We start from the raw sequence: 16336 nt of genomic DNA on the forward strand, positions 1-16336 counted from the left end.
GAAACTGAGGATGTGTAGCCTCTCCTGGAAATTACCACAGAGGCTAGCTGTTGGATGATTTCTATAAGTAGCATTGGTGGCAATGCTACACAGCTGCTCCAATGTAAATGTGAAATATCCATTAGAATATGCACTCTGTAAGAACAGAACTACTTCTTCCTTTCATTTTGGACTGACAGGCAAGTTAAGTGCTTCAGTAAGTCACTACTGTCTCTTGAAAAACAAAGTGGGATTACCAAAGAGTACTACTGCTAGCCAGTTAGCATTAGAGCCCAACATATCGATACATCGGCCAATACCAGCTGTTTGCAGATATAGTGGTATTGGCATTTATGATGGTCAATAAATGCGCTCAGCTCTTAAACTAATGTAAGATGAGCAATCATAGCAAACTACCATTAAAGGTCATGTTGGCAATATTAACATTTAAAGTTACTCAATATATATTTTCTGGCATGCTATTTATTTATTTTTTGCCCAGTGCTGTCAGCATTAAAAGCTAGAGGTCTTGAAAGCGAGTGAACAGCTGAAGAAACAAAGTGAGTCTTTGTCAAGTGAGGTTAATGCGATGCAAGTGAGTCTCACCATGTGACATGGAAGGCCTGTCTGCAGCCATGTTTGTTGCAGGTCATACAGGCTCCAGTGGCTGCTTTACTCTCTCTCCCCTGGTCCTCACAGATATAACATGTCTGTACACGCAAACATACAGTTAGGGGAACCCATTTCAATTTAAACACATAAGCCATTTTCACACATGTACTTCAGATGATTGGACATTAAATGGACTTTCCATTGTCAGAGCGACAGCAGAAAGTCTATGTAATTATTCAGAGATTTCACAGGGACTGATCTGGGCCATGTGAAGTGCCTCCTGCACGATCTACCCAGGCGCTCCACCTCACTTAAGGGAATATTTCCAGTAGTGAGAAAACATATGACACACAGAATTCCCTGTTGGGTGCTACAAATGAGAAACGGCGACTTCAGACAATGCCTGGACTCGGTTCTCCCGACATTATCCCAACCAGAGTGCACGTGTGAAAACGGCTGGACTTAATTACTCACAGTATGACATTATACATCTGTTTTTGTAAAGTCTAAGAGCATAGATACATTTGTTACCTTATTGTAGCGCTCATGTGGCACAGACTGGAGTACTATGGGCTCCATAGTTGACACATTAGCAAACTCCACCTCAGGTATGTAAAGGGCACAAACCACATGGGCCCAGCCTGTAAAGATACACAAAGAAGACTTATCAGACCCTCTACGTCTACCAGATATAGGTTCAGAGGTCATTTGTGGTAATATTTCACAGTTTACAAGTAGAAATGTTAACCGCCTGCAAAAGTCCTCAAAAGTAATAAAATGTGAGCAAAGTTCATTTAGTCAGTTTCAAGTTTTCCCAATATATATAGCTTTACGTGGGAAGTGGACACAGTAAACCCAGAGGACAAACACAATTTCATCTGATGGTCAATCACGAAATTGACTTTTCTTTTATTTGTTTTTTAATGGTTGAAACTAAAAGCCCAAACCAACACAGCCACTGTGGGCCCTTCCTGCCCCACCATGCTGAATCTAGAGGTGGGAATACCCCATGATATGATGTTACACTACAATACTTTACTTACAATGTGATAGTATTTCAATTATTACCATTTTGTGCTATGCTTAGTATTGCAATAATTTATTACCTGTTTTAAACAGCAAATTATGCCAACAAAGTTCAACTTTAATGTTATCCCCTAGTTGAAACTACATTATATATAAACCATCTCCTTTAAAGCTGTGCAGTGTCACACAAACCTAAATATGTGACTTTAGGGTTGCTGATCGAAATTCCAAGAGATGAGGTTCACACTGACTTACAGTGTGAACCTCATCTCTTGGAGTTTCGATCTAGAATCTCAAATGCTTTAATTTGTAAATTGGTGGTCATCTACCTAAGCAGCCATTCACAGAGCCTTAACACATGCACAGCTTCCTGTCAGTGAAGACAAACTGGGGGCAGCAGAATGACAGTGAGGCATGGTGGAGTGGCAGCAGAATTGACGACGAGCTGAGGAGGAGTTGGAGGAGGTGAACAGGAGGTCAGATGGAGGTGGGAGTCTCCTGCTACACTGGAGGTGTCTGTTTTTCCCCCCATAGCGGAAACAAAAACAGGCTTAAACTTACAGTTGAACCCCTGACCTGCCTTTGACCTGGTGAGCAGGACAGGGGGAGGAGGGCAGAGGGCGGGACAGAGGGGAGGGAGTGAGTGTAAAATGGGGGCATGTTGTTGTTTTGAAGTCCCTCCAAGAATCTGGAAGAGGCCTATAAAACAGGACTATAAAACTGGCACAACCTTCCTCCTCAAACTCAGCGTTCGCACTTTAATCCCACAAGAACCGAACAAAGCATCGTTTTACCGACATCTGTGACGTCAAGAACTTAACAGAGTCCACCGCGCTGAGACAAAAGAGTTCAAATGCGGTTCGTTACAAATGAGGCAAAGGGCTGCGAGCTTCTGATAATGGCTTATTAGCTCCTTTGATAAACACTTAAAACATTAGGAGCCATGTGGTCTCTGCTGTCACAGTACAGTTATAAACTTTACAATGACGCTCCAAATCAACACCCGAAGTTTTCAAACTGCTGCCTCAAGTTTAACATGTCTTACAACCAACCTGTGAGAACCAAATGTGTTTCAATCAAGTCCCAATTAAATATATGAAGACAGATGATGATTGAAAATGATCGTTTTTAACCTTAAGCTTAAAAATGGAGACTGGGAAGACGGATAAAGACTGAATTTCTGCCTTACTATGCCATTCCTTTTTTCTCGGTCTGCTATATGTTCTGCTATATGTGCTATATCCCAACATGATGGATCAAATACCCATTTCAGACCTTGCTCTGCTTTATTACAGTCCCACCTGAAACAACAACTACCACCACACAGATCAACAAGTGAAGAGGAACTGATGAGTGGAGTAACAGAGTTGGGAAAAAGATTGTGAAAGAAAAATGGGAGGAAAAACTAGGGAGAGAGGGGTCATGGGAAGGGTAAAATAAAAGAGAAAGTAGTAAAATGGTGTGTGTTAGTGTTGTCCTGATGCCTCCCTGCAGGCCTGGACACAATCCCACAGCTGTGCCTCTCTCTGCCTGACTCAAACACACACACACACACACACACACACTCACACACATGCACACAGAATATTTACAGTCTCCAACAAGCTGACCTCCCAATGAACCCGGTGTGGAGACTCCTCACAGGCTACGCACTATACCCATCCTGTCCCGCCCCCCCCATAAACATACACACACTGACACACCCTCATAAAACATGGACTGGCAAGGACGCTGCAGAGGCAGCACATACAACAAACAGCAACATAACTCTCCCAGCATGCTTACAGCCCTTAAACTTGCTGGTGACATGCAATTAATGACAAAATCCACAAGAGGTTAACCACAGATGGCAGCATGTATGAGTGTGTGCGCAGCTAAGAAGAAACCTACCTCCGTTGTCCGTCCTCTTGAGCGCTCCATCTTTGTGTGGACAGAGCTCGCACCTCTGTGGGTAAAGACGAAACATCAGGTCAGAAACAAGAGGTCAACCTCATCTGCTTACTCGAGGTATGACAAATATGAGTGTAAGTGAGAGGAGCTGGCCTGTCGCCCGGACTTGGGCACACGGCCAGAAATTCTCTGGGAAAACACCCTCGCTACCTGCCACCTAAGGTTGTGTTTCATCCAAGTGCGTGTACTCAATTGCAGCAGCAAACTTCAATTACTTATTAATCCAATTAAAGCATCGCAAATCCTTTAGCAGTAAATGGCATATGAAATAGACCTGAGCTGTTACTTTGCTTCAAATCTGGTAATGTGTTGCTATAAAATAACAATCAAAGGTAATCCTTTTACTTGGTTTTATTTAAATAAATCTTGGCATAATAATTATTCATTACATTACATGCATTTTTTACTAAGTTTATAAATCAGACATGGAGTTTAGGAGTCTGAACTACACACTGACTTTTCTAGAAAAGCTGGAGACACAAAAATCATGGTCAATTAGTAAACAACCCATCAACTTCAAGGTTTTTGTACACACAGAGACCGTTACAAATGCACTTAGGTAACCCATTGAGGGTCATCCTAGCAAACTAAGCATTTTTAACATGACAGCAGAGTACTTTGAGACTTTTGTGGTTGAAACTTTGCAAGTTATTGTCAAATTTCTTCTATTCCTCCATTAGTTCCACGAGTTAAAAGAAAAACAGTTTGCGATCATGATAAATATCAGCAAAAGTATATTTGCTTTTCACACATGAATAGAGAAAGTAGGCAGATCATTCCAGCACCTGTGTCAACAGCAACATGAAGTTAATCTTGGACTGACAAAGTCTAGTCCGGTCCTTAAAGGTTTAAAGACATCATATTCATTTGAGAGGACAATCTTATATGTGATGATTCAAGTGTTTGTGGAGAGCAGGTGAGCCCAACCATCCTGTTGCAGTTATTAGAAATCCAACGTTTGCCAAGGCTGCGTTCAGCAGGAACATAACCAGGAACTACTTTTGCACTATAAAGTTACACACTGAGCGCTTACGGAAAAAAAAAAAACACAAAAAAACCACAAAAAAAAAAAAACGCACTGGGGAAAAAATGAAGAAACTGAGATTCTGGGTTTATCCAGTTCTCATGAGGAGGCAGCAGCACGGAGAATTTTATGGTTTGATCCAGGAGTCGAAGCTGTTGCTGTACATATTTTAGGGTGTCAGTGGGGCACTTCGAGCTCTTGTTGGAGAAGTTGGGACCACATCTGAGGAAGCAGAGAAATAATTCCTGAGAGCCGACTGACCCGGAGCAGCGTCTAGCTCCGAGTCTGAGGTAAAACGGTATTGTTTTACTATTTGTATATGGAGCACCAGTGCGTGTTTTGAGCTGCGAGTGCACATGCTGCCAAATGCAGCAGTCTGATTGCTCAGATCTGTCTACTGGACTCAGAATAATCAGGCTTGGCTAAAATAAAATTAATAAATAAATGCTGCAAATTTGTCCAGTGAAATTACGCGGTCGGTGTGAACGGCTGCAATAAAAATAGGTGAGTCCAAAAAAATATTTGCACAGATTTTACACATCGGGTGTGTAAAGCCCTTAATACAGGGTTTATGAAAAAGTAAAATCCAATTTCAAAATGCTTCGATTCCACAGACGTTCAATGGTAACAACTGAAACAGGTACTGTTAGAAAGAGCAGATCCCTGAGTTTCACGCGTTTCCCGATAGGCAGCACAACAACAGCGGCTGCAGTGACTCCAGACATGCTCACAAAAGTATGGGAGTCTGACTATTGTATGGACATATGCCATGCATCCAGAGGGGAACACATTTAGCACTTGGAAACGTTTTGCATGTAAAACTTTATATTCAGCTCAGTATTTTAAAATTTACCACAAGCTTCCATCTCCATTACTTCAAAAACCGCAGCCTTTTGAAATCAGATGATTCTTTTTAGTACACCCGGTTTACCACACACAGCAAACATATCTGTCTAACAAGCCACATTGAAACAGTTTCAAGGCTTAAAGGGGTTCAAGCTTTAAAAAAATTATTTAGTTAAATGTGATAGTAACTGGAACAGTATGCAGATTGACAGGCATGACACATAGGACAGTAGGAACATGCCAAAGAGAAACCTGCTGGTGGAGGCAGTTACACCACATAAAGTAGGAGTAGCAGCCAAGTCTGTGAGGACCTGTAATTTATTCTTCCTAGTTAATATGCCCCCGTATACTGCAGCTTCCACCAATCTGTACAGAGATTTAATATGGAATAGTACACATGGCCATTTCATCTTAAATGAAAGTTTGCTTAATTCAAGTAAGCTTTCAAGTCTCACTAGGGAGCAGTACAATGATGGGTACTGCTCAGTAATAAAACATGTCATTCAATAATATAAAATTCATTACAATCCTCTGTTTAATAAGTCAGAGTAAGCTGCTGTCAGGTCAGTTCTGTATAATCTAACTGTTGCAGTGTGATGACCCTCACACTGTATACCAAAAACGCATTATAGAAGAGATGGGCAGTAAGTCACTACATATTAATATGTATTATGTTGGCATTTTCTCGCGTGTATTTGACAAAAATTATCATCTTTAAATATTAAATCACTAACCCATGTTTGTATAATAAGCTGCCATCACTCCAACCACATAGAGCTGTAGCCACTTCTCACACAGACGAACATTTCAAACATATCAGAGATGCTAATCTGACCCGTGTGTTCACCTGTGTACTCATGAATCCTGGTGTCACACGTCAGTTATATGTGGAAATGCTGACACCCGACAATGATTTAAAAATAATATTGATTGAATGCATTAATAGGCTGAACGACCTGAATATTGTCTCGACTAGCAAGCTATTAGTGATCACTCTTGACCATCATCAAGGATTTCCGCCAGTAAGGGTCTTAAACCTGGTGGCTGCTGCCACCAGGGATGGGGCTGGGAATTTGGTATAATTTAATGTTCATGTAGCGCTATCCAACCACTATAACACTCATCTCTAATTGTGAGTGGCACAGACAGAACTGAGTGGCTACTTATGTGCAGCTCTCACAGCTCGCACACAGGAGGGAAACAGAGACTCCCTTACTGCTTTCATGAGGAGGAGGAAGTCAGCCATGTGCTGTTAATCAAATGGCCTTGATTAATTGATGATCAACAAGTGTGAGTGCCTCTGTAGGGGGGAAAAAAGATGTTTGGGCAGCTTCTTACCAGAGGTATATATCCAGGCAAATTCACCTCAAGGTCAGGCTGTGCAATGCTTAGAAAAATGCAAAAAACCTGAAAGCTACATCTCAGACTGTTCAGGCCTCGGTTATCACGTTAAATATTAAAGTCACGACAGAACAATTACAGAATGACTGAATAAATAAAGCCTGTTGGGAAGGTTTGTCAGGAGAAGGCCAGAAGAACATGGCAACATGCTTAGTTTGCAAGTTAGCTCTGAACAAACCTCTGGAACAATGTCCTTTGGACAGACAAGACCAACAACTGCCAAGCACAGTAGTAGAGGGGTGATGATTTGGGCTTGTTTTGCAGCCATAGGCGCTGGGCACCTTGCAGTCATTGGGTGGACCATGAACTCCTCTGTATACTAAAGTACTCTATTGAGGCCAAGCTTAAGCTTGGCTGAAATTGGGTCATGCAACGGGACAATGATCCTACACACAGATCTGCTTCCCATAAAATAAGCAGATATAAATAATGTTGTAGGTCTACAACAGAATGGCCGAAAAAGCAAAGAATCAAGGTGCTGTAATGATCCGGTCAAATTCCAGATTTCAACTGGAGGCCTGGAGGTTTGAATGCTGTGTATAAGGCCTTAAAGAAGTGAGGCAACAAAAAGTGGGCCAAAATTCCTCAGCGATGTGAGATACTGATAAAGAGACAGAAAACCATTATTTGAAGTTATCATTGCTAAAGGTGGTTCTAAAAGCTACTGAACTGAAGTTCTATCAGTTTTTCAAACAACTGCACACAATCCTGTGGAAACTCTTTCATATGACTATATATCATAGGGACATCCCCCAATCCCAGCTGACTTTATTTCCATACAGAGATGAATGATTTAACCTGCTACAATTACTCTACATAAGTGGCCTTAAAAAGAGAACAGGATGAATAGATAAACAAAAGAAATAAATGCACATTAGCATTATTACTACATTATTGTTGCAGGCAGCAAATCCATCACAGGTCATGAACAATAACAAACAGAACTAAAAAACAAATAAACAAAAAAGAAAGAGCCACCCTACTTGGAAATATTCTAGGATCACTCTGTGCTTTTAATGGAATTAACCCACACGGCACAGACACGACACAAATACTACAGACCTCAGCTTCAACTGATCGGCGTAAACTCTCTGCGCCCACATGCTGGCGGGAGCATGCATTACCATGGTTACCGTATTGTTTACATTTAAACTGCTTATGCAGTTAGATGCTTCAGTTGGTTTTAGGACAGCTTCCAAGCAGCAGATTGATTTATTAGGAGTGTGACTGTTGAAATAAGCTTAAACCACATGTCTTCTATTACAAAATTATGTTTGCTTCATTTGATTTCTGACCATAAACAAAACTGCACCAAGAGGCCACTTGGAAATGTACTCGGGACATATTCTGAAACCATTTCTTAAACTTAAAATGTTGTTTCTTGTCTACACCACAGTTCTTACCAGCCAATATTAACCATACTAGCTGGGCAAACAGACCACAGTTTATTTGTGTGGATGATTTCAATTTGGCATAAATCTACTTTTTGGAGGAATCTCACAGATTGTATCAAAACAGCAAAGTCCAAGCTTTCTTACTCCACATGAACTAAGCAAAAGAGTGACTGGTTATAACACGATTCCAACCGATGCACATCAGAGCCAAACTTGGGATTGGAATTTACATCCTGAATAAAGCATTATCAGAGAAAAGCCGAAGTGGTGGAGACTTCCACTCTTGCAGACTTTTATGAGTTATCAGTAGCCTCTTTTTTTCTGCCTTTTTTCCACTAACACCTACTCAAGCTGGTTTTTAAGGTTCTCCGTTGGCTACCAGGTACATTTTTTTGAAGTGAGTTGTTCCAAAAAATGTGAACAGAATCACTGCCACCGATTAGGGCTAGGCGATATATCGAGTTTTTTAAAAATATCGATATAAATTTATATGAGATATAAGATGTGACAATATCTTTTATATCGATATAGTCTATGTTACGTTATAATTATAGTTGTGGGCCACAAGTTTGCCTCTCTTTTGTCCACTTTTGTCTTTACGCAACGTTACTCGGCCTCGCCTCTCCTTCACTGAACACAACTCCCCCTCCCTCCCCCATTGCTTCACCTGCAGGCAGCGACAAGATGGACACAGCAAATCTCCGTTAACGAGGTACTGCGCATCGCCCCGTGCGTGGGGCTGGACGGCGTCAACGTGTTAACGAGCTAACCACGCTAACGCCATGTACGGCCTAAAATCCTTTCATTCTCTCAAAAATTGACAGCGCGCCTTATGTATGAATTTTGGTTGTGCTTGATGACCGCGAACCGATTTTATGTGGTACACGGCGCTCAGCAATCTGTCAAAAAATGTTTTAGTACGACTTTGGTAAGCTACGGAGCTGCTCCGGGTTGATGGATTGTCGGAGCATTACGGCTACCGAGGAGCCTCGCGGAGTGATACGTACTGTGCTTCAACGTAATATTACCGTATTGTGTGTGTATAAGGACCATAAATGGCACCTGTTAAGAGACATGGTTACAAAGAGGATTTCAAACTCCAGGCTGTCAGTCACACAGTAGAAGTTGGGAACAGAGCAGCTGTGAAATCTGCCCTTGTTATTATGCTCAGCGTCTTTTAGTTTACATTTTGACTGCACAATTGTGAGCTCTTTGTTATGCACAAAAACAACAGTTTTCTTTTATTTATGGAGCATTATTATTTAATAAATGCTCATAATTTATTTTTGAGTAGTTTTTTTCATGCTTTTTGTGTCATGCTTTGACTAAGAACTCTCTTTTTGTTCTTACCTTGTGGCTTTAAAAAAATATCGAGATATATATCTTATATCGCCATCCAGCTAAAAAATATCGAGATATGAATTTTGGGTCATATCGCCCAGCCCTACCACAGATTGCTCAGTCAATGGCGTCACTCAATGAGTCATGAAGCGACTTCTTCACAAGACTCAAATCCGCCATTTCCGCATCCCAAGAGCAAGGGAAATGTCTACACACAAACTAGCACTGTGATCCAACAACGAGCTGCAGACATCTTTTGTGACAGACTGAGCAGCAGGTATGCCGTCGCCTCCATGTAGTCCATCGTTGTGTTGTGTCAAGCACAAATGACATCCTGGGACTTTTGGCCCATTTTTCTATAACACGCAAATTAAGGTGGTACGACTGAAACAGTCGAGCAGAGAAGGTGCTAGCGGAAATGTGGCATAACTGGAGAGGACTCTTATGAACATGATTATATAGTTTAACCAAATTTGTGACAAGGATCATTACTTGAATCATGATTCTACCCTTAGAACACTGACTTACGATCTCTTAACATGATCTCACAACACTCTCACAAATGAACTTGAGCTATTTGTTGTTTTGCAGTGCTAAAGAGTTGCAAGTCTTGTTGTACAAGCTGCAGACTAATAGAGAAGCAATTACAAGCTCCCTCAAGTTTGTCTTTCCTGACATTAAGGAATATTGCAGAAGAAAAATGCTGTGGGACTTGTTTTTACAACCGCTTTTATCCAGGATCTATAAACAGACACAAAAATGACGCACCACCCAACCTGGTGCCATTTTCTTGGCTCGCTTATTAACAGTAGGACGGCTCAGGATAAGTCCTGTGATTGTAGGCATTAAATCATCAGTGATGAAAGGGTAGAGGGCTTTGTGACTCACCACGCGGGCTGCTCGCTCCTGAGATTCACACTTTCTGCAGAACCAAGGACCAGTGGGCACCTGCACAATGCCATAGCAGGCTGGGGTAAAGAAACAAACAGTGTCAGTCACAGTAACCACAACACAGTCAGTCTTAAAAAACATTTTCATAACAAAATCAAGACTGACAACACCTGATAACATCTTCATAAACATCACATCATCTCCACTCCTCACATGTGCCAGAAACTGACATGTGCAACTAAGCTGGTTTGGATGGAGAACAGCTTTTTGATCTAACAGACTGCTGAGCACGCCGCTTTCACAGATGCTATTTTTATGCCACTGCACTGACATCGTTTCCTTGTCCTACAAAATATTTGGGACAATGGTGAAATCACTAGCAAACCATTGTCATTAGGAATCTATATCGGCCTCAGTTATTAACTCATACACAAAGATGTTTCACTGAAACAAGCCACCGCATTTATTTGGCTTCCAACACAACTACAAAAATTTTGAGGAAATGTCAAAATCATAACTGGCTACATTTAAAGCTAGACTAACTATATTAGAGGTAGTGTTTTTCATTAAACTTTCTACATGGATGATGCATCAACAAGGTCACAGATTTATAATTTACACTTTATACTTCCACACTACAAGGGCAAAAACCCTGATTTACATTATTTAAATTAACACATTTTCTGTTTTCAAGTTCGATTTAAGAGAATCAGACTTGTTGTAAAGGTACAAGTACAAGGCAGTGCTACCCTAAATGCGGCCAGACTACCCTAAATAGCCTACCTCTACACATTTCGAGATTATCTCGGATCTGACCAGAGCCCATAATCCGCTGGAATAAACAGCTATAATCCAGATTTTAGAGAACAAAACATCCAAGGGTTACAGAGTTCAAATGAAGACACGAGTGACCAAACAAAGATGGAATATCAAGATCTTCTGAATATACCACGCAATTCACTTATATTATAAGAAAGAGCCAATTAATTACGTGCAGTTTTATTTGCTACTCTAACAGCAATTAGTGTTTGTCACCGTTTATCTTTTTCTTTAAAAGCTGTAGTGTATAGTGCATCCAAAATTTCCTGCACATGCAAACTGTCACCACATTCTTATAGAAATCCACCGTGTTCCAAAAATGCTCAGTTATAACAATCAATCAAAACATTTCTAGTGTTTTTGACAAAGACGGGTGACTGGACCGAATAAGAGCGGTCTGTGCACGATGCAGCGCAGGCAATTTGTCGCAAGCAGGATACCTTGTTATCATGGAAGTGAATGAAGACACAGTTAAATAAACCGCAAAAACATTCATAACCTAGTGAGACACCAAAGAGCAAGCAAAGGGAAAGTGGCTAGAGCCAAGGCTAGCCACCCATAAATTAGCAGCCTCGGTATGAGCAACAGATCAAAGCAGTTATGTGAAAATCATTTAGACAAGTAAAACAAAAAAGACATAAAGAAAATTGATGTTCTGTTATCTGGGGAATTTATAAACATACTGTAAAATGATGCAAGTACCTGACATTTGTTTTGCTATACAAATCTGTTTCACCTGCTTTTTATTTGGTAAGCTAGACTGCATCAAGTAAAAGTGGTTCAGTGGTTAATTATTTGTACCTCTTTCAGTAACAGAGTACCTTATTTTCAGTTAAGTGAGAGAAGATCCTGTAACTTGCTGCAGTTTGGGGAATATTCTCAAATGTAATAATCTCATCACCGTGAACATAATATTTTGCTTTAAAGAAAAGTTTATTTTCATTTGTGTATGCTGTGAGTTATAACTGTAAACTATTTTCAATAGTTCTGGAAAATTAGGCTTGGTCAAGAAATTTGCAATCGTTGCATCTCCATTATAGACTACTGAATGTTCCTAGTTAACTTAATCTGATACTAGCCTAACTTAAAAAGAAGCTGTTTCAGCTGCGGTTCAAGGGCAGATCATGACACGAGTGCTGTCTGAATCAGAGCCCCAACTAATCTTAATTAGTTAATTTCTGGAGAATAAGTAGCTTTCAAAGCTTCAAAAGTATTGTGCTTAGGGAAACCATATTTTCTACAGAGTACTGACACCTGACATCTTATGGAAGAAATTCAAATATTCAACAAGGTTTATTCGCAGATTTCTTCAATCTTACAAAATGTAGCTCGAATTTGAACAGAGGGAGATAAATACAAAGAAAGTGTTAACATCTGACCTGATGAGTGCTGTGAAGTATGTAACACTTTAGCCGTTTCCTATGTTTACTTACAATCACGCTGCTGCCAGACAGGCCTACTAAGCAGTCTAAACACTGCCACAAATTGTTACAAACAAAACAGTGCTACACGTCCAAATACACTGCCGTGCACTGACTTCAGGGCTGCTGACATTTCAAATAGCATCCCACTGTGTTTGCCAAATGGACACATGACCAGCTATGTAAACAGTGGACGTCATCACGTGAGTGAGTGAGAGTTAGCGTGCAGAAATCACTGTTTTGCTTCTTGAACTGGTCCCCCTAAAACACAAAACAAAACAATGCTTTCCACACTAAACTGCTTCCTCTCTTTATTTAGAGCCAGTTTTATTGTATTTGTTTACTCCGTTGACTACATGCATGGTTGAAACTCCTGGTTTCGAGCTCACCTCTTAAGTTTATACCGTTTGTCAAGAGGAGAGTAACCCTCCTTCTCTGAGCACGTGACAGGTCTTAGTAGAGGGGGAAAACAGCACGCCTCGCAGCTAGAAATGTGTGCATAAAGCTGCTGTCAGCCATCATCAGCAGAAGGGTACACAGGCCCTGTTAGCTGCCAAGCCAAATCATCGGAGGGGCCAGCAACATGCGTTGAGCCTGGCCTTGGTGAGAGCAGGAGGAGGAGGCTCCATAACCTTGCAACAAGACAACGATAACTAGCCTGCGAGCTAACTGCTAGCTCCTAGCACAAGCTCCGCGGCTTACCTTGATGCACGGCGACGTTGCAGCCGTGTCCGTCGCAGTACACCAGCGGGTTTTCCGCCCAGCCTCGCTCGTCTGAACACACACAGCACCCTCCAATCATTTCCTTCATGTTACTCGTCAAGAACTCGTCGTCCACCGCCAGACAACGCTCGCCGGACACCATCTACGAAGAAAGCGGACATGCGGAGGAATACATAAAGGCGGACCCAAAGCTTCGCCGAAGACGCCTTCTCGCTCCCCTACGACGCCACTTTAGGTCCCGCTGGGCCGAAATGTCATGTTTTAAACGTGTTTACGTCCCTTTTTGACGCTGTATTTTCTTTCACCAAAACATCCCCGTCACGGCACGACGGTGAGGAGAGGGGGAACTTCGTAGAGGAGTGGAAGTGCGTAATGACGCAAGGCGCGCGTGTGTGCGTACCTACCGACAGGAAGTGAAAAGAGGATCGCCGGCAGCAAACGTACCATTTTGGTTCCACATGGTTTCAAAGTTTGGAGCAGAGAGAAAAGCGAGACGGTCCAAAGCAGTTCACTTTATGAGGGAGGCAAATTTAAAAAAAATAAAACAAAACCCCAGCGCTTCCTGTGTGTCAAATAAGTTAATTTTGTTTGAACTCTAAGAGGACTTAAATCTGTCCTGTGGAAAGCTGCTCTTTAATTGTAGTTTGGTGAGAAATCTTTATTTACATAATAAACACATTTAGAAAACACTAAATAAATTAGCAATTTCAGATAAATCTATGATAACCCATTAAATAACTCACTGAAGTAGATCGTATTATTGTACACTATATTACACACTATAATACTCAGTTATGTCATCTAAAAGCAAAACAAAAACAATCCTCTGGGTTAAGATTCTTAAATGAGCCAGTTTACTGCTTTTCTCTGTTTTATATCATCACATTACCATAAAATATATCATCCTTTTTCCTCCCTCTCTCTCTCTCTCGCTCTTGAGTCCAGAAAAAAAGTTACGAGTATGTTCACTCGTCTTTACATTGGTGAGCATTGTGAGCCTTCAGGTCATCAAAACTGATTTATTAATCAATGAGCAAACTGACAGAGTAATCAGTAACAAAAACCTTTATTTTCTTGCAAGCCTGAATAAAAGTCCCTCAGACTGTCAGAGAGGAGCTTTCGCTGAGATAGAAAATTGCAGTGTCTGCTCTAAATGACTATTGGTGACCTCAAAGTATAGCACTCAGGGCTTTTATATCATTTAAGGTATTCTGTAATTATGACCGGGCTGTCCACACACACTGTACGTCTGTCAAGTGGATGCAGCCCTGGATAAATGCTGGATGTTTACACCTACAGAAACCCTTTTTGATTCAGAGGGTTTTAGCAGACTACACACACACACATGCACAATAACACATACACGCAGACGAGATGTGTTTTAGCCAGTCCTCTAGTAAACCATTGCCTGCATCATCATTTCTCTTTTCTACTATTGTATAAGAAGATTGTGTTTATTTATTTATTTATTTTTTGATGTGCTAATGAAGACATGTATGTGTGTGTTTGTACACATCCACACATGGATCTTTGTTGTCTGGATCATGGAATAATGGATAATATAAATACTGACACTCCTGCACTATTGTCACTCTGGGTTGTAACTGTTTTCAAGTAACTGAATTATGCTACACCTCCTGCATTTGACTACAGTTACACATAGAAGACCCTAAAGGTGTAGCTTTTTTACTGTAGAGTGGATAAACTAAAGGAAGGAATCAGGGTTCCCTTCGGGAATACATTTTTATCCTTGGAAGGATATGGGCTCTGGGACGCCTATATCAAGCTGCACATATCGCCTTGTCAATATACAGTTTTGTTTTGACAGCTCCTCATGCTGTTGCCAAGGATGCTCCAGAACACACATGCTATTCCAAGCACTCAGCTGCTGCTTGCATCACCAATTCCTTTGAGCAAGCTCCCGCTCTCGGTTTCCAGAGAAACGTAATGACTTGCCAATAATGCGCAAGAGCACACGAGCGTTCTCCGTGTAATATAGTGAGCGAGAGGGCCCTGGGAGTGCTTGCCCATTGTTTGCTTTAATTTCAAATTGCTCAAATGCTCCAGTCGACACTGGGCACTGCACTGAAAGGGGGGTGAGGGGCTGGGGAAAAGGAGGAAAAAAAATGTGAATTGTGTGTGGCAGGGGAAAACCTATTAGAGCTGGAGAGAACAAAGGGAGGCGAAGGAGGGGGCAGCAGTTGTGGAGGGACCCATATAGCTACTGAAATAGTGAAAATGGAAAATTATTATTATTTATTTTTTTCACAACTTGCATTTGATTAAATCAAAGCTCGATTTATGCCTGGTGTTCCTCAAGTTGCAGGAGAAGATCCCTCCCTGAGATAGAAAATTAAAGCGACACAGTCTACTCCCAGGTGACCTCAGAGATTACATATAATTAAAAGTACTGTGTGATTATAACCAAGCTGCCCTATAGAATAACAACATGTGAGAGCTTTATAGTTCATCATGTGGTGATTTATGTTGAGAAACTAAAAAAAATGGTCCAACGTCTTTTTGCCAACCAATAAAAGTTGTGTATTCTCAGAGACACTCTGAAGAAATCCACATTTTGTTTTTCTTCACAGTTCAAATGTATCCCATGCTGCAAAGTTTATGTGATGGGCTCCTGGCTGATTTAGTGTATTCTGCACGCTGAGTGGCCTAATTCAGTTACTGATGTAGTAAATGATGTAGGCTACAGAAGCACATAATGTTTTGGGCAAGAGAGCTGAAATAAGCAAAAGTTTTAAACAAAATTTAAAGCCCAGATAAAACACAGAACCAGGCACAGAAGTAGAAAATAGTGTAATTGTTTTGTCCTTTGATTGTGAGGTGTCCTCGCTTACACTGTTCTTGTTAACTGTAAGATAGCTGACACTGATTTAAAAGTCAGAGGACTTCCG

General features: G+C 41.0%; 1 protein-coding gene across 5 annotated transcripts in view; it reads right to left on the bottom strand.

The window, feature by feature from the left end:
* mllt10 (MLLT10 histone lysine methyltransferase DOT1L cofactor) overlaps positions 1-14131 on the bottom strand; it is a 47034-nt gene extending 32903 nt beyond the window's left edge. For 3 of the 5 annotated variants that reach the window (XM_085172634.1, XM_085172632.1, XM_085172631.1), the window contains exons 1-4: positions 10462-13521; positions 3508-3562; positions 1123-1232; positions 586-689 (exon numbers count right to left, since the gene is read on the bottom strand). In XM_085172634.1, coding sequence (XP_085028760.1) covers positions 586-689; positions 1123-1232; positions 3508-3562; positions 10462-10797 — 605 coding nt within the window. In that variant the 5' untranslated portion in view covers positions 10798-13521. Of the gene's footprint in view, positions 1-585; positions 690-1122; positions 1233-3507; positions 3563-10461 lie in introns of all 5 variants that reach the window. The other 2 variants (XM_085172635.1, XM_085172636.1) reach the window with 2 other exon arrangements.
* Between the last annotated feature and the right edge of the window lie 2205 nt (positions 14132-16336).

The sequence above is a fragment of the Neolamprologus multifasciatus genome, chromosome 9 (assembly GCF_963576455.1).
Source record: "Neolamprologus multifasciatus chromosome 9, fNeoMul1.2, whole genome shotgun sequence".
Lineage (NCBI taxonomy): Eukaryota > Metazoa > Chordata > Actinopteri > Cichliformes > Cichlidae > Neolamprologus > Neolamprologus multifasciatus.